We start from the raw sequence: 26,967 nt of genomic DNA, 5'->3' as shown, positions 1-26,967 counted from the left end.
AAACCTTTTGGATTTAACACTGATATTTTAGTTGCTGCAGAGCAGTGCCTACACTAAGCCAATGACTTTTATGTTTCTCATACTGCCCTGCCAGCGAGGTGGCTGGGGGTGCACAAGAGGCTGGGGGGAAATAGAGCCAGGACAGCTGACCCAAACTGGTCAAAGGGATATTCCATACCATGTGATGTCATGCCAAATAATTATGTGGGGTGGCTGGCCAGACTGGGGGGGTATCGCTGCTTGCGCTGCTTGGAGGCAGGCTGGGCATCGCTGAGTGGTTGGTGAGCAGTTGCATTGTGCATCACTTGCTTTGCATATTCTTTTATTATTAGTATTGTTATTGTTATTATTAAGCATTCCTTTTCTGTCTTATTAAACTGTCTTTATTTCTACTCATGAGCTTTTACCTGGTTTTTTTTATTATTATTATTTTTATTCTCTCCCCCTTTCCCACTGAGGGTGGTGTGTGTGTGTGATCCACTGTGTGGTGTTTCACTGCCTGTTGTAGGTTAAGCTACAACACTGTAGTATCATAGGCTCACAACCTGTCCTTTTTTTCACCTCAGGATGAAGTTTTCTGCCTAGTCATAGACAAAAGCATGGTCTTTCCATTAAAATACCGGATATAAGAAAAAATACTGTCCTTAGACACACAACATATTAATTTTATTTTTTTTTAATGGATGCATTTGTATCAAAGAAACATGCAGAAGAGGACTATGGTCAGACTCCAATTCCCATTCTGTAGCATTGAGTTCAGAAACCTGAGAAAGGATAAAGGTTTTCCTTACAGTAAGATTTTTGGGAAGAGTAATCTGCCTTAGAAAGTCCAGTGTAGTCACCATGCTGTGTGAAGAATAACCTAAAGCCTCAGAAAACAATGGATATTGCTGCAAAGGATCAGACTGAAAACCTCCCAAAAATCAGTTTGTGTACCCCATACATTTCAAGCTATCATTTGCCGATGCTCTGGATACACGGTTAAGAATCCATTCCTCAAGACCAGGTCCTGAAGACTTTCTTTTAGGAAATGGTTAGGCCATACTTTGTAAATTGCAGTAATGGCAGTAACAGTGCCAGCACTGGAACATTTAGGCACAATAAGACACCTAGATTATGATCCTAGTTTAGAACATTATTTCTGTATTTCATGCTGAATAGACATTGGGAACTGAGTCTTCCTGAAACAGGCATGAGAGGAATAATAAAATTGAAGACACCCTAACCAAATGCTACTATCCTTTTTGTTGGCTTAAAGATTATGAGAATTAAAAACTGAATGATTCAAACTCTCCAAAAAGGAAGATGGACCCAAGTCTTCCACCAACCACTTGAGCTTTTTATTAAAAGAAATTTTGTAATGTTATTTTGACTAACATTTTAAGATGAAGAGATCACAGCTGAACTTGGTAGGGAAACAAACAGCATATTTTGTGTTTTACACAATGAACCTACACTAACAACAGAAAGCTAAGCTCTAGACAGGATTATCAGTCCCTCATTTACACAAATGCAAGAAAAAACGCAACACGACACCATCTTGTAACTCTGTCCATTGTGATTAGAGATCTCAATGACACACTTCTCCAAAATACATAACCAAAATGAAGGACATTAAAGATGAATTCAGCATTAACTCTGAATTTCTTACTTTTTAGTGGAGTGAGCCAAAACAACACAGGGTTTTTGTATTTATCACAGTTCAATTTGATTAATGACTAGGCAATATCTTAGAGTAGATTAATAACATCAGAGATGAAATGGCATTTGTAAAATATTTGTCCTCCTCCTAGTATAAAGAGGATTTCAGTGCATTTAGATAATTAACATGAAAATAGTGGCCTTGTTTTTATTTTGTTCTTTGCATAAATATTCTCCAATTAATTTGGCAAAGCTTATGATATAGTCTACATGTAGAGAGTCAAATGAGTTCCTCCTGGTTTTACAGTCATATAACACAACAGCTCACTAGAATCTCACCACAAGAGTACATGCAAACATGGACAAGTAGGACAAGTTACAAGTTTGTTTTAAAATGACAACCATTACATATGAAAGACATAAAGCAATGAAAACATAGACTTCATATACTGAAAAACAAGAAAAAATACTCTAATCACCTAGCTAAAGAACACCAACTCATCTACCAGTGTTACTGGTAAAACAGATACTCCCAGCTATCCATGATAAATGCAACTGAGGAAGCACAGACTCAGGAAAGATGCCATAGAATGACATCTGGTCAAAATTAAGAGCTATAAATATTTATGTGCAATTACAACGTAAAAGCAGAATCAGTGAAATAGAAGGCTTCCAAAGGCTTTATGTTATAGTCAGAAGTGGAAAAAGCTGCTGGAAGATAATTTAATAAAAAATAAAATAAATAAAAAAGTAACAGTTGTTGTAAACTGTCCTAGAAAGACAGAGTAAGCCAGTCCCATAAGGAAGTTTTCTCTGTAAATTCAATAAATTACAGTGTGAAAAAAAACTCTAAGTGAAGAGGGCTGTACATCAGAATGGTTAGTACTAAAGGAACCCTTGGCTACAAGAAGGTATGCACCAAAGGATGCAGATCATGACTGTGATGTCGCATGCAGTGTTGAAAATTATAAAAGGCAAGAAAATGTGATAAAATAGGATAATCCTAGATTTTAGACTACCCAGTTAGAAACAAATCTAACCTGTAAATGCCAAACCTTAAAAGACATAATTTCTCAGAATAAAGGGTAGTTTTTGAAAGAGCACATACTTTGGAAGAAAGTATTCCGAGAAATGACTGTTACCTTGGAAGACACGATATCCTTAAATCAGCTAGCTCAGTCTGATAAACTACAGCTCCATATTAAAGCACAGTTTAGACATGCCTTTGGACTTCAATTATAGTAGAAAGAAGTCAAGGATTAACAATATCTAAACTGATATGCAAAGCAATCATAAAATAATAAGATTAAATTTATCTGGCAAGAAATAAGATATAAAATCAAATATAATGACACAAACATTTGGACAGAGGTACTCAATAAAATTTATTTTAGTTGAGAAAAAAACACCCAGGTCATAAAAATAAAGGCAGTTGGGTCTTTAGATGGGGCATTCATGTTGCTCTCAAACCCAAGAATATTTCCACTGATAAATGCACATGTTGAAGGGAGAAAGAAGAGGAGAAAAACAAGGAAAATAAGTTACAAACCAGTGCAGTGAAATGAAAGGAATTCAAATAGTACTTGAGGTAAGTGGCAAACTGCAAAAATCTACAAAAGCAGATTTCATGACATGAGGAAAATGATCATAAATTATGATAGTGAAGAAGTCAGAAGGAAAACTGGTCACAAAATGTAACTGCTGAAAATGTAAAAATAAAATAAAATGAAAAATAAATAAAAGAAACCCCTTAAGTATATCAAAAGCAAGAAGTTTATAAGAGTCACTAGGTCTGCTGGGAATTTTGGAGAATAAAGACAACAATTAAGGAACAGAAGGATGTTTCTAGGAAGATAGTAGATATATTTACATCAGTCTTCTCAATAGAGGATGCTAGGGAGATACCTACTCTTTGGTAATAAAAATGAGGTACTATCAGATTAAGAGGTACTAGAACAAATCAATCATTTAAAAAGCGGGAAGCTACTAGGACCAAAAATTCTGAATAAGAGCTATGAAAACCCTAATTAAAAAACAACTCCTGTACTGAAAGGTTAGAAAGTAGCAAATGTTTCACATATATTATGAAAAGGCTTTAGGATGATTCAGGGAATCAATGATTCATAAATCTTACATCTGTACCTGGCAAACTAAAAATAAGAAAATAAGACACTTGGAAGATCATGAGATGATAGGTCTTTGCAAAGGAAGATGTTGTCTTACTCTTCTGTTAGGATGTTTTCAACACATCAGTAAAATACTGTAAAGGTCAAAGGAAAACCAATAGACATAATTTATTTAATCTTTCTAAAGTTTCTAAACTTTCTAAAGGCAAAGTGTTTCACAAGAGTGATAAAAAGAAGAGACACAGACAGTTAACTGAAGATCTCTGTTCGTTGTAGCAGATTATCGGAAGAAATAAGCAAAAAATTAAAATGAATCAAAAATAAGAGCATGACTACGAAAAACAATGTTATATAAATCAGTGCTACTGACTGATCTGAACCACCATTTGCAGTAGTGGTTTCTACATCTCAGAAAGGTATCAGAAAACTAGAGGGAGTTAGAGAAAAGTCACAAAAGTGATGGAAGTTCTTTAACAACAACAACAACAACAACACTGTTTTGTGGAAATAGGTCAGAAAAACTGGAATTGTTTTAGAGGAAAATAAAAAGAGGCATGAGAAAAATATATGAAACAATTACTAGAAGTAAACCAGAATTTCTGTCTTCCTCAACATAGTTACATGCAATTAAACTTCAAGACAGAATATTTAACAGAAGTGATGCACATCAGTTTTCCCACAGTTTATATTTTTGTTGTAGAGCTTGTTCTTTGAAAACACTGATAAAAAAAAAAAAAAAAAAAAAAGCATTGAGTTAAATTAGTTAAGAATATTGCAGGTAAACTGAAATTTATTTGGAGACTTAAATGTATCTGTAATCTGTAGATGTAGCAGTGACTGGTCTATTATAGACTTTATGAAGCCAAATCCTCAAAATCCTCAAAAATATCCCTGTGCAGTTTTCTGCACTTCCCTTGGAAGTGTTCAGGGGTCACTGTCTGAGGCATGGATGCTGCACACGCCTCAGATGTGCTTCAGACCCCTTTGGTCCATGCTCCTATTGTCAGTATTTCATTAATTTAACTGTTTCTAGCCCAATAACTGGGAGTGAATTGTAATATCAAAATATTTAAACTAGCAGAATTTCAAAGTTTTTGTAAAAATCTTCATGGAGGAAGCCATAGAAAGAATGAAAATACTGAAGCAAACAAACAAATAGTTGACATTTTCAATTTAAAAATTGTCAGTCAAACAAAGGTTTGTTTGAAATTTGGAAGGGGACATTATTTCCTCATTAAAAATCAACTTTTCAAAGGAAAAACAATGCTTTCTCTGATTTTTTTTTTTTTTCAAATTTTAAATAGAAGCATTTAACCACCCCTACCCATCAGTTGTGCTATATATTCTTGAGCACCATCTACTGGTGCTGCATTATTAATTAACTATTTATGAAAATATAAAGCACTTTAATAAAATACCAATCTTATTGTAATTCTCTTGCTCTTCATAAAGAAATTTAAAATTGATAACACAGAATATAACCACATCTGGCCTTCCATGTCTGAGCTAAGTAAGATGTGTGGAACAGATCAGTGCCCTGATCACACACTGGTGAGCTAAGAGGGTTCATAAATACAGCGCTTGACTCTTACCTGTTACTTGACTCTATAGCCACACTTGTTTCCATTTTTGTGCATAATAAGATATCTAAGTAACTCTCTACATCTAGCTGTAGTTAATTAAGCATATGACAATAATATGATAATAGAGAACGATAATAGAGAATTAAACTACAAAATTAAGGGAATTTAGATAAATTATTTGTTGAAAAACCTTCAGTCAGTTCAATGTTGGAGATAAACTATATTTTATGTGCTCATAGAACTGCAGGCTGCAAGGGTGACCTTGACTTGGAAAGAGTTCCCCTTAAGCTGACAGGTGGTTAAGTTAGAGAACAGTCCATTTTCCACTTGCTTTAAGCTGTGGCTTCCCTTATACAATTTGCACCAAAAATCTCTATGAATTATAATTACAGTTATAATTTTGTTGAATTTTGTGCTATGTTCTCTAAAACCTGAACTGAAATCACTTAGTTGCTGTGACTGAGGTACCAAAGATCTTAAACTGCTGCTGTGGGTGGGAAGAAAAAAGGGAGAGAAAGAGCGAGAAAGAGCGAGAGAGCGAGAGAGCGGGAGAGAGAAAGAGAGAGAAAGAGAGAAAGAGAGAGAGAAAGAGAGAAAGAGAAAGAGAAAGAGAAAGAGACAGAGACAGAGAGACAGAGAGAGAGAGAGAGAGAGAGAGAGAGAGAGAAAGAAAGAAAGAAAGAAAGAAAGAAAGAAAGAAAGAAAGAAAGAAAGAAAGAAAGAAAGAAAGAAAGAAAGAAAGAAAGAAAGAAAGAGAGAAAGAAAGAAAAAGTTAAACAAACCCTTTAATTTATTCCATCCAGCATATTACATTTGGTAAGCAGCTTTTTTTTTTTCCGCCAATACAGAAATTACTTAAAAATATTACTCTCCACCCTCGTTCCTAGTTTGGATTGAGCCCAACCTTTCTGAAACAATCACATCCAGTCTAGAAAGCAGCACTATAAATTTAGTGTTCACTATGTTGTGCCTATCCCCACCACACTACTACTGAGTGACATAACACTTCTTTTAGTGCCTTGATACTTTCTTTGTAGTACAGATGGCGCCACATGTCCCATGCAGTTCTGACAGTACTGCTGTGAAATAGCATGGGATTGCATTAATACCTAATTTCTAGGTTTTAACAGAGATTCAGAACCTGGATCTGCTCAATATTTCTGGATGATGTGTATATATTCACTTTACATCTGCCCTATGCTAAATGTACATATAAAACAGCACCTTTCCAAACAAAAATTAGCTGCCTGTCAGTTTAAACAAATATAGTGTCATTTCTATTTATTTATATTTTATAGACATATACTTTTCCTTGTAGTGTATCAATATTCTGGATTTTTGATATTTCAAATGCAGCTGTGTGACACCTGGCAAACAAACTTTCTGAAGTTGGCCTCAGTTCAAGGAGGCAGGCACATACAAGTGGACCATCAATATTTCAGTATTTCACAAATGGCATAGCTTATTTTAGAATTAGCTCCAGCAATTAAAAACTACACTGTTCAAGTCTCATGGCAACAAATCTTGAAAAGAAATCTGCAGAGTGCTCTGTGCCTCCATCTCTCTGTTCTTCGGCTCACAGAGTTAACTTAACTGTGACTTGTGCAACTCCCAGCCTTTCCCTTGTTTGCAGACGATTTTTGTCTTCACAAAAATGAAAGTGGAAGTTAACCACAGGGTTGGGATACCTAGTAAGTTGTTTAATACAATAATTTACCACACACTGTGTACAAATTTTCATTTCCACTTGCAAATAACAAACTACAAGTTGTCAATGCTATAGGAAATGGGTGAAAGAGTTCACCCAGGGTGGCTTTTTCCTATGACTTACCGCCATGTTCTTCTTTTACAGTGAAGGGAGTAAAAAGGTATTTAAATACTGCCTTGTATTTACACCTTTGATTTATTCTGCTCATAGCAACTTGTCAATGAACTGAACTACTTTTGAAGTATTTCAAGCAACACGATGATCACTGAGAGATCATACAGAGTATCACTGAACGTGAGAGAGTATGATCATCATTTGAGCCATAAATGGTTCAGTTTTCATTGCATCATATTTGCTGGGCATAGATCATGCACATTTCTCACAGTTTCCTTGTACTGAGTAGATGTTTTTTGTTTTACTTTGACAACAAGGACATGAACTCTTTATGTTTGTAAAAGCTAGCAAGGATGTGGTTTACAGCTTGTACCTATGGAAAACATAGTAAAAAGCTATAACTGTCCTTTCATTTACTTTGGCCAGAAGTGGTTTGTTTGTGACCAGCAATACCTCTGATCAGAATTTGTGCAGCATGTAATTGTGATCATAAAAGCTCTGTATTACTGGAATTCAAATCTTTACGGGGCTGGGATGGCAAAAAAACTCTCAGCTTTGAGGAACGGATGGTTTGGACGCTGCCCAGAAGTTCAAAGTCTCGTTTCATCGGGGTGGGAGGGAGAGGGCCTCCAAACCAAGGCGTGCAGTGGTGTTTCTCGTGAACTTTGAGAGGGCGGGCTTGTCGCAGGGAGCCGGCCACACCGCCTCGGCAGGGCTTTGTTCTCCCTGTCGAATGGCAGCGGCGGGAGCAGGCAGCCGCCAGGCCGCGGTCTGCTCGCTGACTGACAGCAGCATTTATTAAAATGTCATCCCCTAATTTCCACACCGGATATCTGCTGTCGCGAGCGCTGCCCCGACCGCTCGGAGAGCCCGACTCGCCCTGGGGAGCGGGAGAGACGCAGCCGGAGGGGAGGGGAAAAAAAATGCATATTCAAACCTCCTCGGCTACACCCAAATAATCAGGGAAGGGGGGATGGGGGGTGCACATTCACAGCGGAAAGGCACCTTCCACGGAGCTCCCCCGTCTGTCCCCTCCCACCCCAAACCTCCCCTGCCGCTATTGATGCCCTCCAGCCGCTGCCTCCTCGCAAACTCTGCTGGCAGCCCCCGCGGGGGGGTGGGGGGGGGCAGCGCCTCTCCCCCGACGGGGACCCGGACCAGGTCCCTCCTTGCTGAGGGATCCCCCGGGTCGTCCCCCCCCGCCGCCCCGTGCCCTGCCCGCGCCCCGCTAGACGGCGGCGGCCGGGGGAAGGACCGCGACCCGGCCGCAGCCTCCTCCTCTCTCCATCAGGGAACAAATACGGCGTTAATTGCAGCCTCGCTGAGAAAATTGCCATTGTTCCAGTCAAAGGCGGGCGGCACTTCGAAAGGGTTTTTCCTGGGGAGCGCCGTGGCGGTTAATCTGCAGCGCGGAGCCAAAGTGACAGCTCTCGGGGCTGCGACGGAGGGGGGAGGTTGGGGGGGGGGTGCTTTTAAAGAAAAAACAAGAGGAAAGAGATCAAGGGCGGGCTTCCCGCCCTCCCCCCCCCCCCCCCCAACTCCTGCCATCCTTTCCCCGTTTCCCCAGCGGCGTCAGCCGAGGTCCCCAAAAAATCTCTTCCCGGCGTAGCTAGCGCCGCTCCCGGGACGCGCTGGGTGCCGAGCGGCCCTGATGTGCCAGACGCCGGGGGCCGGGAGGGGCGCCTGGCACACTCACACACACTCACACACACACACACACACTCATACTCATACCCGCGCGCACTCGCGCGGAGCGGTGCGCAGGGGCGCGCGCACGCCGCCGCCCCAGGAGAGCGAGGCGGGGGGGCGCGGGGGGGAGAAGGACGGGAGGGTTGCGCGCACGGGTACGCGCACACAGCCGGCGGCCCCCACGGAGGCTGGCTGGCTGGCTCGCACACACGCACACACAGACGCGCGCGCACACACGCGCGCACACGCAGCGCCAGAGCCGCGCTCCCGCTCCCTCCGCGCTCCCCTGCGCGGCCGGCGTTCGCACCGCTCGCTCTCCGATCAACGGCAGCCGAGGAACACCCCCCCCACACCCCGCCGCTGTCCGGCCCTTAGTGCCCGAGGGGGGAGGAGGAGGAGGGAGGCAAGAGGAATAAGTCCACCAGTACCAACAACAACAACAAAACCCACCAACAAATCTGCACTAGCGCCTGAGTCCTCCTCCTCTCAGACCGTCGCCTGCCTGGCATCGCCGCTCATCGGGCTGCTGTGCTGAGACTTTGTTTCAAGTAAAAAAAAAAAAAAAAAGAAAAAAAAAAAGAAAAAGAAAAAAAAATCCATCGCTTGCTCAGCCACTTCCATTTTTACCCCCCTGCAGTCTCGCTGGTTTGAGGTTGTGGTGCTTTTTTTTTTTTTTTTTTTTTTTTTTTTTTTTTCCTTCATGTGGTTGGATTTGGTGGATCCGGAGCCAAAGCTGCTTTTTTCCCTCGGTGGGGTGTGCGTGTGGCGTGCGGGGGTTTTCTCGCCGCGTTTTTTATCTTCTGCTGCTTTTTTAATCTTGGTTTTGAACCTGAGCCGGGGAAAATGGGAAACGGTGCTTCCGACAGAAGGGGAATCTCTCCATCACTGTTGTTGGGACGTGTGCCTGTGGTGCTAGTCTTTTAGAGAAATAGCCTGACAGCTTTCGGAGTGGAAGGTAAGGGTGCCCGGGGCATTTCCATTTCCCATTTCCAGGGATTACGACTGGAGAGCTTTTAGCTTGGGATTCCGGGGAGGAGGCGGCGGAGGAGGGGGACAGGCTGTTGCTGAAGGATAGAGAGAGAGACAGCACATACAAAATGATCTCTGCATTTACTTCAGCGCTGCAGTTTAAAAGTTAGAGAAGTCCGTTTGGCGACAGGTCTGCTTCCCCGAGAGTAATTTCCAGCGAGACGAAGAAAACCTGAGGTTTGTGCACGATTGGGGTAATTTTATTGGGGGGGTGGGGTGGGGGGAGATGTTAGGTTAATAGGAAGTTAAAATAAGAGGAGTCAGTGGGTCTTCTGCTGGGGAAAAAATAAGTGGAGTGATGGCGCCGTCTATGTTCGGCTAAACTACAGTGTCACCTAGAAAATCAGTTTGGGGAATATCCAAACTAAACGCCCGTTTGCTTTTCAGCAGAAAAGGGTTCCCCCCCTTCCCTAAAGGGCAACCTTAAGCCTCTGTGCCTGTCCTTTAACTCCATCCTCCATGGAAAAGGAAGATTTTATTTAATCTGGGTGCCTAATCCTTTTGGCAAGCAGCTTCCCTCTTGTATTTAGCACTATTGCAAACTAAATGAAATGCTGCCGGCACATTCGATTTGGATGTGTGTGCGTGTGTAATACACCGAGGGAGAGGGAGATTAAGACAAAATTGTGTATCAGTAGCTTTGTATGAACAAACACATAACTAAAATGAGGGCTATCTGATTACGTTTCTTCACAGAAAACAGCCTAGCACTGCAGACGTCTTTATTTTTCTAATTTCATAGAGGATGAGAAAAGTCAGAGGCTTTTTCCTTTTTAAATTAAAAAGCAACTAAGGCCCCTTTTTGCTTTCTAGATTATAAAATTAATCCTTTTTCATGGGTGGAATTCCTAATTTAGACACTTATTGTCACATTGGCTTTCAACGCCTACACCATCCTGAATAACACTGCGCAGAACTGCAATGCCTGCAAAGTGCTTCAGAAAAGGGAAAATTGTTTCCAGAATTCCCTATAAGTTTCTATTTTTTAAAACCTTAAATGCTGTACCGACCCTATTTGGAGAAGTAGGACCATATTATTCATTGAGATGGATGCTCAGAAAGAGAAAATCTGACTGTGTGGATAGAACTGACAGCAGCTCTGCTTTTTTTTTTTTTTTTTTTTTTTTTAACTGCAGCTATAAAGAGGGTTAGAGTTGGTGCTGCTTTGCCCATTTCAAGATTCAGAGTTTGAATTGTAATCTAGGAGATATGAAAATCTCTTCAAGGGAGCTTAATCTGGTGATTTGCTGTGTGTTACGCAATGGGAGACAGAAGATGCCTTGCTGTTTGGTGAGGAGATGAAAAGCTAGGCAAAGACACATATCAAAACTCAGTGTCTGTGAGTGTATATCTGCCTCTGCTTATAGAGCAACAGTGGAAGAGACTGAAATCCAGAGAGTTTTGAAATTAGCTTGGCATCACTTCTGCCTACTTGCCTTTGAAAACAGAAGGTGAAAAACTACTTATTTGTAAGGGATAACTCAAAGGTTAATGCTGAAAATGTTCAATTTTTGTTTTTTGTTTTTTGTTGTTTTTTTTTTGGATAACATTACGCAGGCAAATATAACTAATGCTCACTTCATTAACCTAGGCCACTGTTAAGAGAACAGAACTCTAGAGGAGGCTGTAGCAGTTGACAGGTGCAGTAAAACAGCTTTATTTGGTGATACTTGCAGATAAAAGGTAATATATCATCATTCAAGCACACATCTGCAAAGCCCAGGAGCTAATCAGACAGTACAAGATATTCAGAGTAACAGGGTAAGCAAGAGACCCAGTACAGTGCAATAGGTGTAGAGGTCCTACTATAGCTGTGCAAGCTATATAGAGCTAATGGTTGTAGACACTAATATAGTGATCCATTTTATATATCCTAAGAGGTTGTAGCACATTTGAATTCCTATCTTAAAATGCTGGCACTTAGTAGTGGTGTCAGACCATCACTAGTTTCATCTGTCCATCTTTGTTTCTTTCTCTGATAGTCTCAACATTTTATTAATATATTAATCTTAGTACTTCCTTCCTGGGATTTATTTTTATAAAGACCTCTGTATGCCAGGTGGCCACTGTGAATGCATGTAGACATATGGAATATAATATTCCGTCTGTAACAAATACTATTTGGGCTTTTTAACATTATGGCTGTAATTCTTCACAGTTACTTCCCAGACTTAATAGAAAAATAATACATAACAACAGATGATACCGGCTTTCTTGATCTATTCTGGTGAAATTCTCCACGTGCACAATGTATGTGCACAGATATGAATAAAGCAGACTACTTATTTACTTTTTGAATAAATAAATAAATAAATTGTCCTGCTTTTAGTCCGTCGGGTAAGGCGTCTAAGTTTTTACCTAAGATGAGCAGTTCTAGTCCACGCCATGATGACTACAGCCTAGACAGGAGAGGACATTCCTATTAATAATCTAATAGATTTTTTTTTTTTTTTTAATTTGGATGTAGAAGATTGGGCTGTCGCGATGGCCACGTGATGGCGCTGTTCACACAGCAGCAAAGCGTTCCCTTGTGTCATAAAATAAAAATTACCTGCCCTTTTTTCTGAAAGGGGTTCTAACTGCAAGCTTGAAAACAGCTGGCTCGAATATTGGAAGGAGTTTGGTTTTCAATGCGTGAAGAATTCTACTTGCATTTTCATTTCATTTCATCTCCTGCAGGCCAAATGACATAGGATGAAGGCTGTTCGTAATTTGCTGATTTATATATTTTCCACCTATCTACTGGTTATGTTTGGATTTAATGCTGCCCAAGACTTCTGGTGTTCCACGCTGGTGAAGGGGGTCATTTATGGATCGTATTCTGTAAGTGAAATGTTTCCAAAAAACTTCACAAACTGCACTTGGACACTGGAAAATCCAGATCCGACCAAATATAGTATTTACCTGAAATTTTCCAAAAAGGACTTCAGCTGCTCCAACTTTTCCCTCCTGGCTTATCAGTTTGATCATTTTTCCCATGAAAAAATAAAGGATCTTTTAAAAAATAACCACTCTATAATGCAGCTCTGCGATTCCAAGAATGCTTTTGTATTTTTGCAGTATGATAAGAATTTTATTCAGATACGCCGCGTCTATCCTATCGATTTCCTAGGATTACACAAAAAGGAAGAAGACCAAAAATCCTTCTTTGAGTTTTTGGTTTTGAACAAGGTGAGCCCGAGCCAGTTTGGGTGCCATGTGTTATGCACTTGGTTGGAGAGCTGCTTGAAATCTGAGAACGGGAGAACCGAGTCCTGTGGGATCATGTATACAAAATGCACCTGCCCTCAGCATTTGGGAGAATGGGGAATAGATGACCAGTCCCTGGTGTTGCTCAATAATGTGGTGCTGCCCCTCAATGAGCAGACAGAAGGCTGCTTGACCCAGGAGCTGCAAACCACCCAGGTCTGCAACCTCACCAGAGAAGCCAAACGGCCTCCAAAAGAAGGTAGGTGCTTCTTGAGGGGGGGTGTAAGGGGGGGGGGGGGGGTGGTCTGTTGGGGGTGTGTTGAATCCCACACCGGTGTGTAGGTCTTGTTGCCGTCTCTCTTTGATACTCACATTCATTTGACTTGCTCTTCACTGCTGCTTGCCTCCAGAGGAGGTGAAAGGGCTGGAAACAATGTACACTCCCTCTGGGCAGGGAGGGATGCATTCTCTTTTCTAAACTGGTCTAGCCTTCAGCATCATGTTCTGCTGAGCAGTACAGAAACTCCTCATATGTAGATTCCCTCTGTTTTTAGCCCTCATTTACAGTAATGCCCACAGGTGATGAGCCAGGAATCAGTCACCATTTCTTTACCGTTACACTCAACTACAAAATCTTGATGAGATCCCTTGACTTTGCAAGGAAAATGTTTCCAAAGGCATGTGGGCATCCTGAGTAGAACACCCAGAGATCTGCTATGGTCAGGACACCTGGTCCCAACTGTGACAGACTTAAAAACAATCTATAAAACAAACGTGGTTCTCCAGGGCAAGCCCTCTGCCCGTGATGCCTAGAGATACAAACCGCCATGCACAGTCAGCACATGCCTCTTTGACTTGACAGACCTGCAGGCTGCTGCTGTGCCCCTTTCCCAGGAGGTGTCAACTTCAGGAGATGAAGGCTTTGCATCTCACAGCAATACTAGTGGGGTGGGTGGATGTGTCAGTCCTGACAGCTGCTTCGTGTCCCTGTTGGAAAAGGTGGGTTGTGGAAGGGTGGGAAGCCAGGAATCCAGCAATTAGAGTGGCAGTCCACGATCTCACTGCTTCACATTTCCTGCTTTGGCCTCCTGATGTTTTGGAGAGGTCTGGGGGTGATTTTAGGAAGGGTGCAGAGGGGACCAGAGGGTGGGAAAGCATAGATTGAACACAAATTGGGGGTTCTTATGTGCAACCTGTGCATGTGGGGGTGCTTCAGAGCAGCCATGCAGGGCAGACAGGAGGTCTTTGCCCCTGCGGCAAGGGATAAATCATCCATCCCAGGGTGCTGCATTTTCATGCAGGAAATGTTCCCACTCTCCTTGTTTTCTGCATAGCCACAAAGCTCCCAGTCTGTGGAGAGGCAGCGCCAAGCTCCCAGCCCCCCTAATAGAAGTGGCTTTGTGGAGGAATGTAACATTGACACGTTGTTAGGAGAGGATTTTCTTTAAGGGCAGCCAAGCCCCAGTGCTGTGGGAGAAGAAAAGCTGAACTTGCTCCAGCTGCCGCGGTGCCAGCGGCCGCGGGCAGGGCAGGGGGATGGGGAGGGGGACAGGGGACACTTTTGGTGTCCTGCAGGTCTCTCCACGCACCCAACAGCTCGGAGCCGGGAAAACGCAGCCATCTGAAATGACAGGGAAGCTCCCCTCCTGTAAACTCCCAGAGAAACCTGCGCAGCGGCAGGGATGCTATTTAACATCGTTTAGAGCTAATTAGTGCCCCGGGAGGCGGAGGCAGCTCCGGCTTCGGCGCCGGGCTCTGCCCGCGGAGGCCACGCCGAGCAGCTCCCGCAGGGGCCGAGGCGCGTCCCCGGGGATGCTGAGGTGTCACCTCGCCGCTGGGGACAGGAGACACAGCGGGGAGCACAGGCTGCCGAGGTCCCTTCGTAGCTCTCCTGAAAATAGGCTGGGTTTCAGGGGATGTGCGTCTCCCGTGTAAAACACCCACTTTCTTTCCCTTAGCAGAGAGGACAAAGAATGCTTAGGGCAAATATTGCAATTTGTTTTATTTTCTGTAAATTTTGAAACATGTTTGCAACGTATTTTCTTTCCAGTCTCAGTCATATTTTAATTCTTGCCCTAATTGCAGCTCTCCCTGGATACTTCCTTGATAAACAGCATTGTTAGAGTGGGTGTAAATTTTATTTCTTTAGGTGAAAGGTATCCTTCATTTGTTTTGCCATAGTAGTTATTTGAGTGTATGTATGTGCGGCTGAGAATTTTAACAATAATAGAATTATTTAAATGTTTTATTTAATTATTCCATGCACTTGGAAATTGTTCATCAGGCTGTTACAGAAAGTTAAAATCAGTTAGCAAATTAAGCCTCACGGTCCTTCTCAGTAGCAGTATGCTCTTTGTCTTCCAGTTCAGTGTTTGAAGCATTTTTTTGTCTTTCCTACAGAAAGTTAACAATCTGCAAGAGAGGTGTGTTGATTCCTTTTCTGTAGACAGATTCATATTTATCAAGCAGGTCGGTCAGTGTATTTGTCTTTATAAAGCTGGCTTGTGGTTCAGTTGGAGGCTTTATTGAGGGATCAAAATGTAGAATATTCCTAGCACAAACATGATGCAATTCATCACTTGTGTCAGCAAACATTTAGGGAAGAAATAGAAAAGTTTCTTTCTTGGGCAACCTGGTTTGAGTTAGATCAGCACAGGTAGTAAAAATAAGGGTGACCAATAACAGAAAGGTTTCTTGTATTCATAGTGCTAAATGAAAGTGCAGTTTTATTAGCATCAGTTGAGTTTTGAAGGGAAATACCACTGTTGCCTATCACTTTGAGAGAGCTCTGGACTTGGTGAGATTGTATTTTAAGAATTTGTGCATTACTTTGAGGTTTGGTACTGACATTGCATAGCAATGGCTTTCGGAAAGGAATTGCAAAGACTTGACAGCTTTCTTACAAGATTGTGCATACTCTTCCATCCTTCAGATTTGCTTTCTACGTGAAAGCTTGACTACATGAAATACAAAATCTTTCCCCAAAACTATTTCCAGCACCCTTCAAGAACTATAATGTAAATAGAGAACATTTAAATTAAAGCCTACTACTTCTTTTTTGAACCTCTGAATATTTTTATAATTTTGAATATGATAAATGGCTTAGGAAAATGGATGAAAGACAGTACTTTTCCATTTCAAAAATTTGCAGCATTTTACAAAAGATGTGACAAGTACATAATAGATGATTGTGTTTCTAAAAGTGCTGAAGTGCTTGAACAATAAAAGGAACTAGGTCAAAAAAAGAAACTGTAACCATTATTATTTAAAAAAAAAAAATGGTTTGGAAATGTGTAGCTTAACCAGCATGTCTTCCATAAGCAGATCGTCACTGATGTCACTGATTAAAGCAATATTGAAAATCACCACATTTTCACTAAGACCCAGTTTCCATTTTTCCATAGTCTTACATCTGAGATGCTTAGCTTGGATCAAAGCACTAGCAAATAGATCTCAGTGAAGTCTCAGGCAGGGGCCTGAATTTAAGAGCTTAAGGGAATTTGTCCTCTTGATCTTCAGTGCTGTGACTGAAGTATCTCAGGAAGTATCTGTCAATAAGACATGGCTCAGGTCCAACTTTTGTGGACCTGTAAGCCTTTGTATGCAGTCAATCCATATATTTTTATGAATGATGTAATAAGAATGCAAAAACGTATTTTCTCATTGTGACCACTACAAAGCAATATATATACATATGTAATGGTTTACTTAGAAAATTTATTTTGGAGTTTTCTGTTATAAAACAATATAAATATTTATTTTGTCTTCTTACATTCATCAGCAGAAGAAAAGGAAAGGGGAGAAATTCACGTTAATTAAGTCTTGGTATTTGGAGTTTCAGATGTAATTTTGTATATAATGTTCATTCAGTATAAATTATTATTATTATTATTATTATTATTATTATTTGAATGTGACATTGTTCTACTTTGTCATAAATTCTATTTGCTTGCTGCACATTGGCACCTCAGCATTTGGCAACTGTTGGGTTTTTGTTTGTTTCTAATTTCAGACCTGAAAGCAACAGGGATCTCTCACCTGATTTACTATTTATGTTCCTTTAATACAATAATTCATGCTATATTGTTGAATAAGAGTAAGATGCAAATAGTATTGTGAAATGTTCATGGCATAAATGAATTTATTTATATGTCATTCCATGAATGCCCAACTCTTGTTGCACACATTTAAGATGAATTTATAATATTCATCACATACCCAGAGATGACTAGATGGCTGAGAAGGCTGGATATCCCTCATCAGAAAATCATATGCTGTAGTAACATGCCATAGCATGGCTTTATCAGAGGATTTAAACTGTTAAATCAATGCAGGATTTATCTAGGAAGATCAAAAATTACAAAATGGAGTCTAACATCCGCATAGAGATATTTAAAATTTAGTGTGTTAACAACTATTTAATATTAAAGTGAAAAAAGAAAACGCTCGGACAATATCCATTACAATAGGAAAATATATATGCATATATATATATAGCTTTGCTTCCAGTTAAAAAAAAAATAATAAAAAGTGTGGTTAGTATATATGTTTATGTTTAAATATATATATGTCTGAGTTGTAATTTCTTTGGTATCACAGTTCATATCATTACTTCTCACTCTAAGATGATGGCATATTACTTATTTTGGGAAGAAATGCCAGCATACTGCAAGAGTTTGCCCTGCCTTCAGTGATATCATAGGTGTACTATATAGGATATGAACACTGGTTTTCCATAAACTCAAATGTTAATCATTGTTGACTTCAAAGAAATAGCATGCTAGAAGCTGCTTTGTAACCTGAACAGTGATCTAGATACACCAAGGCACATTTTAAACTTAAATTAAACCTCTATTTATGTGCATTATTGCACATCAGACATCATGCAGACCTGTTCTCAGATGGGGACAAATGCTGCTAAAGACTTCCATTTTAAGATCACTAAATCTAAGTAGAAGATGATGATAAAGAATGAGAAATATATATATATATATATATATATATATATATATATATATATATATATATATATATATATGTATTTTAAAAAATAGTGTTGAGACTGAAGACAAAAAATACCTGAATTAGGAACAGAATTCCTGAATGAGGAACAGCTCTTGCTGCTGGTTCCTGTGAAAAAGAACTCAATAGCACCAAGTCCGGTACCACCAAATATTTCAGACAAGTCTAGTCTTCTGTAATTGCTTTTGTCATATGAGTGAGCCATGCTTTTTTTCCTCAAATACTTTTATTACAATTAGTCTGGCTGGGCAGAGTACTCAATGGCTTTACAGCACTTTAGACCTGTCCTTGAGTGTACTTTTGACTAATGTGTAAGTGTTCACATGTAGAACAGTCATTAACTGCTGTTAATGGTGATTCTGTTTACACAGTAGGATTTTAGTTATTAGGTCTCAGTGACATTACATGGAATTATGACATAATGGAAGTACTGCATTTCTTATTTTGTAGTGTTTTTACCTATGCATATATATTTTATAAATGTATATAACATAGAGATTCTGTGGTCTATTACACATTCTTTTAAAAACTATTTATCCTCTCCTGTTTAGAGCTATCCATATTGCTCTTTTGTTTAGTTTTCTGCTTGCAAAAGCATAGGAAAATGTGCTTTGTGTGTTGGTATACACAGAGGAATATTCAGAGGAGACTTTCTTTTTCTCTTCTTTGGGAATTAATTTTATGAAGTTCATTCAGTTGTGTTTTATCAAAGGATTCCAACTCAAAGTTGTAGTCTTCAAATCGAAGTTTAGCTGCTCATTTATAAATATGCAGTAATTGTAATAAAACAAAGGTCACTGCAGAATTCCATTGAGCATTATTTGCATTCACTGTTAACAAGAAATATAAAATACTCCTTAGGATAGAGAAAGTTGTACATGACATAAAATACAAATTTACAAATTATGCATCATTGATACATGAATATTTCAGAGTTAGAGCCCTTTATGCTGGTTAAATCTCAACAGGAAGACAGTCAATTTTTTCAAAGTTGTTCTCAGTTTTGTTAATCTATAAGTTACAAATAATGTTTATATCAAATTAATGATGATTTTTTTCTTATGGACTAGCCACCATCAGAATTAATTAAACCAATCTACAATAACTCTGTATGAGATTACTGTTGTTACTTTATTTTTCAATGGACAAATTATTGTCCTTTACAAAAGCAAATTCCTAATGTTATAATTTGGTCTACATAAAAATTAGATTAGAGCCCACAGAATAGATGTGAAACAGTGATACAATGTGTTCTTTCTATCAATTGCAAATTATTTCACGATTTATATTAATTCTATCATTTCAGGTTTCTTATGCTTCTTTCTGTTTAGTTTTAGTTTTGAATGAATCCTTGACACTGGGTAGAGTGAAAAACATGCACTGAAGAAAAATGCTATTTTTGTAACTGTTTGCTGCGTTCTTGTCTCTTCTTTTAGCTGATAGTCTCTTAATGTATTTCCCTTCAGTTTCTGTGGTTTTTGTTCTTTGTTATCTTATGGTGAAGGAAGATGTATAATGCATCCTTGGTGTGTGTAGTTGAAATTTGGAAGCAAGATGTTTTATAGTTATTCAGTTCAAATTTTATTTATATCAACCTGAAATTGAAAACATACAAAAAAAAAAAATGGTAGTTTGATAGAAAAATAGGCCTTTTTGGCAAGTTTTCCACAATTTGCTTTCTTTTAATTCATCAGTAAATGTAAAACTGTTTGGGTGTCAGCTTTGGTTCCTATTGTTCTTCATGTGTTAATTGTTCAGATATCAATTATGCAGAGACACCATTTATTTATAGTATGGTTCATATCTTTCATCTATTGCTGGTAGTTGTGTGCCTTTAAACAGATTTGCTGAAGGATGATGTTGGTGGGGTTGAAGGATCAAGAGAGCAATTCTCCAGCTCCTAGCTGTAGAAAATGAACTAAACTTCTTTTCTAACTACAGTTGGAAATACCTTTTGTTATAAGGGAATATGTTCAGCCTTGCCTCCACTGAGGTATACTACTACAGGTTGCTTGTGTCAATCTGAGACCTGCTGAGGCTGCTGAGATGGCTCTGTCTTCATTCCTTTCCCTTTGCTGAACTATTTTAGCACATGAGCCAAGCAGAAAATTGTTCAGCTATAGTTTTTGTTTGTTTGTGTAGTGTTGTTTTTTGTTTGTTTGTTTGGGGGGAAGAGGGGTGTTATTTGTTGTTTTGTTTGTTTTGTTTTGTTTTACTCTTGTTAGGTGATCTCGATGTTGGGTGAGTGTACTATAGTTGCCCAGCAGAGCCTCTATCGGTATCAAAAAGTGGCACAAGAAATTGCTGGAAAGGAAAGGCTGTGCTGGTTGTAGCCAGGTTTAGGTTGGTTTAGGCCCCCCCCAAAAAAAAATATATCAAAAAAGCAATCAAAAAACATCATGCTTGCCCATTCTTTTGCATGTGTTAGCAGCCAGTTGCACAATTCTATATTTCTAGGGAAATATATCAGGTTCAGTTACAGTATTACCAATGGATCCTTCAAAATAGCATCCAAGAAGTTCAACCAGGGCTTCCCACTGATCACTAAAGAGTTGTTCAAATTGCTGTGAAAGTATGCACGGAGTGCCCAGAGATGATTCTGCAAAGCCCTTGAAACTCATTCCTGTAGTGCATCTGGAAAGGGCTTAAATTACAGATTAGAAAATCAGGGAACTGAATTAGTGCTATTTATTCATGTGAAGGAATAGCGTTGACCATGCTTCATGTAAGAAGAGAACTTTTTTTCCTTAAAGGATTTTGGAAAATATTAAATCTTAAGATTTCATGTGGAATCTTTCTTTGAATCCTAAATGGTTCACTTTTCTCACACATTTTTTGCTTTTCTCATGTATGAATATGTCCTTTGCAGTCCCTTCTGTTAATGTGCACACAGAGGAGGTGAATTGTCTGCAAAGCTGGGCACTTCAGCTTGAACAATGAGTTATGTTTTTATCTTTGGAAATGTTTTGTTTGTTCTGCAGTATTGGCTCGTGTCTGCACTGATTGGCACACATACAGGTGCTCCACACTGCTAGATTTGAAGGCTGATGGATGTGCATCATACGGATGAAGGAAAGGAGGAAAAAGATTCAGCACTGCAGGAATAATATGAGTACAGAGCTTAGTCCAGCTGGTCCTGTCTCCACCAAATGTCTAGGAAGTCACTGACAATACAGAGAGTATCGTGATTTTGCTGTCCTTGGAGGGGAGGATTCCAAGGCTGGGATAATAGCCAGTCCCAGCACCTGGTAAAGTTGTGGCAGTTATGTATAGGGTCATAGAGCTTCAGCTGATTATGCTATTATTTGGGTTCATAAATCCAATAAATATGAAGCTAAATGCTTGAAGGAGAATTACAATCAGAAGAAAAGTTTGATAATTATTGTCCTGGGAGCAATGTAATATACTTAAACAATTGGAGCAAGGCCTGGAGCCTATGCTTTCCTGTCTTGCAAATGAATGTTCAAATTATTGCATATCTCTTTAGTCCAATGAATATGTAATTAATCCTCAAAAATCAGTGCAGCTTCAGATCTGGGAAAAAAATAAAGGCTATTCCTGCTCCTTGACCCGACAAACCTTCTGAGAACCAGAGCCACTGAGTCCAAATTGCTGCAGGTGCTGCAGTTGATTATAGGGTGATCAGGTCAGGGTTAGTAGTAGATTGTAAAAGGAGGGTTCTGTCTTTGACTGTGATTCATACAAAGTTTGGTCAAGTAGATATGGTCCAAGCCCACCTTTTTGATTAGACCCTGCTAAATAGGTGGAAGTGACTCTTTGGAGGCTGCCACTACTAAGGAAATGCCCAGACTCCTATGTGCACCTTGTGCATGTTGCTTATGGCTCTTCAACAGCAGTAGGTATGAACTGCTCTGGGATGACCATTTTGGAGATCCCCATTTCAGATGTAGGCCTTGTGGGGCATGTAAAATATTTGATTTGTTTTGTAAATATAATTTCTGTAAATCACTTCCTTTCCCCATAGTACTGCTATAATATCAACACCTTGCCTTCTGGTGAAATTATGAGGATAAATACATCAAAACTTATAGGATACTCAGTAAGCAGAGTTATACAAGTACTTAAACCGTATAGATTATGCCATCATTGATAAACCTGAAAGATATATATCTTTATACATATATATATATATATTTTTCTTACAGTTCTGATGAAAATCAAATCCATATTGGCTTCAGGTATTTTGCAGCACTTGAAGTGCAAGTTTGATTTTACTGACTGTTTTGAAGATGAAATATATAACAGGAATGAATGAATCTTACATTTATCTGCTGTTACATATTTTTAAGATTTTTGGTAATGGATTTTTGTCCGGGTTAAGTTTGAAATGTTGCCAAAAAAAAAAAAAAAAAGTTAGACAACATAACATGTATAGTAACTTTACAATTAAAGATTTTCTATAATAAATAAGGCATGAAGAGGAATCCAGGCATACTTGGATGTAGCATCTAAATGATTTTCAGAAATGACTGGATTCATACTTTTGTGTTCACTTGCACGTAATTAATCTCAATGAATCAATAGGATTATTCAGGTAAATGAGATTTAATTAATTAAAAGGTTTGCCAGTAAAGACCCTTAAATGAAAATGTGGATAGTCTTTAATATATATAGTCAATATTAGAACAGCAAACAATTATTTTATTATTAATGGGATTAATTTGGTTCCAGATTCAGAAAACTAAAATTATAATGGTTAATATCATCTAAAAACACCAGTAGAAGTTTTCTTTTCGGAACAAACAGATTTTTCAAAAGGAGGTTTTCAAGAGTTACGTTTTATTCAGCATCTTCCTCTTTCTTGCATATTGCGTAGTGTATTTATATATTTTAGTAACTTAATTCAAGGATTATTGTTCCTTTGTTTTTACTTTTTTTTTTTTCCTTTCAGAATTTAGTTTCATTATATTACATGCTCATGATTTGTGCTTCATTTTTCTAAGGATAGCCAGTAGAAGTGACATTTTGAATATCTTGGATGTTTAACAGTTCTTTCAATGCACTCCATTGATGAATCCAAGAAACTAAAATTTGGGGTAGTTTCCTTAATTGGGCAGTAATCAATCTAACTTTACAATTTTGTTTCCTCTTCTTGTTTCCTCTATTAAATTATAATTACACTACCAGCGCTCTGTTTCCTTTTTGGAAATGGCTTTATGCAGTATATCCACCTGAAATCTGCAATGATGCCCCAAGTCATTTGTGTTCTATAAATATCTTCATTCATTTCTCAAGGCTTAATGTTACAGTCCAAATACTGTTGTGGTCAAAAAAGAAGCGCACATCAATCAAAGACTTTGCTGTTAGTTTAATTAAAAATTTAACAGTGTAATAAAGGGTTACAACAGAAATTACTAATTACTACAGAAAAAAAAATAATAAAATAAAGTATTTGAAGAAAAAGCTTAATAATAAACTAGATATATGTACCCACTTTCTCTTAGCTACCTTTTTTGTGTGCAGTGCCCCTTTAAGTGCTCCTCTAGTCTAAAGATTTTTGGCATCAGTCATGGAGTAGGGTAGTACAGAGGATTATCAGTGTTCAAAGTCCCTCCCATGAAGGAATTCTCTGTCCGGTCACCTTCTTTTCACTCAGTGGTCAGCCTGGGCCTATTTTTGTGTGTGTTTTTGACATGCTTTTACATATTTACTGTCTTGCAGCTTCATCTTATACCTGGGTTTACTATATAAGGACTGCCTTATATAAACAGGATAAATATTCTCTGTTTTTATTGTTTCTGCACTACTTTGACCGATCATGCATGATCCCAACTTTGGGATCCTGACTACCATCCTGAGCACCTCGTTTTCCCTGCTGGACCTGTGTTCCTCTGCAATGCATCCAGTATCTCATGGAGGCTCTCATACCATGACTCTCCTTTTCAATTATTACCATATAAGCTGGGGTAATAAGTACATCATTTTATACAGACCTACTGTTTTTTGCTACCAACTATTTTAAGAAAAATATGGTTATACTGACTGCTTATATAAAGCAAAAGTTAAACAAATCAGGCAATATCTGCCTGATCATTGAACAAACTTAAACAAAGCTCCAGGAAGAATCAGACAGGTTCAGACAACATTTGACACATCCTGAGGCATTTTACTTGGCAACATCAGTACAGTATTTATTGGGATACAGGGCTACACTAAAAACCCTTTAGAATTAATCAGCAAGAATGACAGTGGTTAACTACATTGTACATTTATTTGTTTTTCCCCATTGAATATGTCCAGGAGCTTCCATGGATTTTGTTAAAACAATTCAGCATTCTAAAACCTGCTTTTTTCTTGTTGTTGTTGTTGTTAGATGAAATAAATAGTACCTCTTTATTGATTTATATTTGACAAATGGTTTCACTTTAGACCCATCTGGCCAAAACCACGAATCATTTTAGTGGCCATTGCCTGATGTTGAGTTATAACTGATAAAATTATGATAGAAACGTATGCCTTTTGATTTTTATTTTTGATGTTCCTGTTTTGTTTTGTAAGTTTGGTTTCACATTCATCTCTAAATATATCCTTTCACCAAACATTTTGAGTACATGATATGTGTTAGAACATGAAATTGAGAATTATTTAAGACTACAAAACTGTCTTTCTGAGAAGGAATTAAATATGAAGAACTGGATTGTTTATTGTAATGCTATGAAAGAATATGGGGCCTGAGCTTTCATATGAGCTATGAAAGAAAATGGGGCCCTAAAGGTTGTAAACAGTAAATACAGTAAAGATTATCAGAAAACATGATGAGCAGATCATCTATGACAAGCACATATCTAACCACAGCATATCTATCTTAACCACAGCATTTATAATTTACTTAGATTCAATGAAGTGAGAAATCCACAAGCCAGCACCTAGGATGTTTTCATGTTTGAGTGAAACTGTTCAGCAATTATTAGATTTCAGAGGTTGGCAAATGCCTTAAAAATATCTTAATATCTAAAAATAATGTTATAACATGTTGTGTCAACTTTTTTTTTTTTTTACATTTCTAAGGTCCATTTTCTATTACCATAGTATTTCACTTGAAACAGTTAAGTTTGGAAATTCTCAGATTCAGATAATATTTTGCATTAAAATTGACGTGGATGTATTTATAATAGAACAGCTATTCTTTCCAATGATCTGTTTGCTACTTTTATAGCTAAGAGAGATCTCAATTAAAAAATAATGTTTATTTTGATAACAGCACAGAATGGTGTGAATTGCATAGCCTTTTTCACATTGTCGCGGTTTAACCCGGCCGGCAGCTAAACACCACGCAGCCGTTCGCTCACCCTCCCCCCTCCCTCTCTGGGACGGGGGAGAGAAATGGAAAGTGAAGCCCGTGAGTTGAGATAAAGACAGTTTAATAAGACAAGAAAATAATAATAATAATAATAATAATAACAATAATAATAATAATACAATGGTGATAATAGTACTACTACTAATAGTATGTACAAACAAGTGATGCACAATGCAATTGCTCACCACAAGCTGACCGATGCCCAGCCTAACCCCGAGCAGTCCAGCCCCCTCCCCCCGGCTAGCCACCCCTATATATTGTTTAGCATGATGTCAGATGGTATGGAATACCCCTTTGGCTAGTTTGGGTCACCTGTCCTGGGTCTGTCCCCTCCCAGCTCTTACTGCACCTCCAGCCTGCCTGTTGGCAGGACAGAGCAAAAGGCTGAGATGTCCTTGGCTTGATATAAGCACTGCTCTGCAACAATTAAAACATCAGGGTGTTATCAGCACTCTTCTCATCCTAAGCCAAAACACAGCATTCCACCAGCTACTAGGAAGAAAATTAATTCTGTTCTAACTGAAACCAGGACACACATGGATCATTGTAATATGTCTGATATGAACCAAGAATCGAAGTCTTGTCCAGTCAGATTTTTCTCACAGCTCAGTTATCATTATAACTGCTTAGCTTATGTTTCACAGCTTAGGATCTTTGTATGTTTTAAAAGAGAATGCTATCACCTAAAAGTTATCCTTTTGGCAAATTAAAGAAAATCACTGAGGTATGCTGAAAATTGGATTGGATTAAAAATCAGATGAAATGCTTAAAATTTAGAAAATAATTGGGTAAATGGTATGGAATATTTCTGAATTAATAAATAAATAAGTTGAGACTAGATACAGCGTACACTGGAGATTTCTTGGGAAAAATACTGAAGATGATGAGTGTTCTCTTCTAGACAAAGTCGTTATTTCGATATGACAACAAGATGGTATGTAATAATTGTGATATAATTAGCAATTTCCTATCTATATATATATATATTTGATATAATTAGTAATCCCTGCCGTTTCAGGACAGGGATCCCTTTGGCAAGCAGGCAAAAAGTCCCTTGGTATTCTTCTTTGTTCCTTTGGCAGACTCACATTGCTCATGGTAGTAGCGATGTACTGGCGAAGACACAAAGTGCTGTGTTGATCAGAGAATATATTATGTGCATGCTAACTTGAAGGATGATCACACACTGTTTCTCTCATAAGACAGACCCTCAGGCCACAGAGTCCATTTCAGCATATTTGTTATTTGTAACTTGCAGCTCTCTTTCAGAAATTGTCACATTGCCCTGACGGAGTGACGGAGTTCACAGTGAAATACTGAGCAGGCTTCTTGGTTTGTAACTCGTAATAAGAACTCATAATAAAAGGTTTATACATTCTTAAATTTCCCTTGAAACTTCTCTGGCTCTAAGTATTTTTTCCCTTTTTTTTTTTTTTTCTTTTTTTTACCCCCCTTGGTCTCCCTGCAGTTTCTCTTCTCTCTAGGTCGTTACCTTTTTGCATTACTCTTTCAGATAAACCCTCAGATTTCCCAGAAGCTTGCACT

General features: G+C 38.8%; 1 protein-coding gene and 1 long non-coding RNA gene across 7 annotated transcripts in view; one reads left to right on the top strand and one right to left on the bottom strand.

Annotated features, from left to right (window-relative positions):
* Positions 1 to 9,418, bottom strand: part of LOC140002233 (uncharacterized) — a 58,380-nt gene extending 48,962 nt beyond the window's left edge. Inside the window, exon 1 of the long non-coding RNA XR_011808521.1 lies at positions 9,312 to 9,418. This is a non-coding gene — a long non-coding RNA (uncharacterized lncRNA). The remainder of the gene's footprint in view (positions 1 to 9,311) is intronic.
* A 137-nt stretch (positions 9,419 to 9,555) lies between these two features.
* Positions 9,556 to 26,967, top strand: part of ADGRB3 (adhesion G protein-coupled receptor B3) — a 473,065-nt gene continuing 455,653 nt past the window's right edge. For 2 of the 6 annotated variants that reach the window (XM_027455048.3, XM_027455042.3), the window contains exons 1-2: positions 9,559 to 9,816; positions 12,570 to 13,338. In XM_027455048.3, the coding sequence (XP_027310849.1) occupies positions 12,585 to 13,338 (754 nt within the window). In that variant the 5' untranslated portion in view covers positions 9,559 to 9,816; positions 12,570 to 12,584. Of the gene's footprint in view, positions 9,817 to 9,980; positions 10,068 to 12,569; positions 13,339 to 26,967 lie in introns of all 6 variants that reach the window. The other 4 variants (XM_027455043.3, XM_072036309.1, XM_027455045.3 and 1 more) reach the window with 4 other exon arrangements.

Source organism: Anas platyrhynchos, chromosome 3 (genome assembly GCF_047663525.1).
Source record: "Anas platyrhynchos isolate ZD024472 breed Pekin duck chromosome 3, IASCAAS_PekinDuck_T2T, whole genome shotgun sequence".
Classification (NCBI taxonomy): domain Eukaryota; kingdom Metazoa; phylum Chordata; class Aves; order Anseriformes; family Anatidae; genus Anas; species Anas platyrhynchos.
This window is presented reverse-complemented; position numbering and strand designations above follow the sequence as displayed.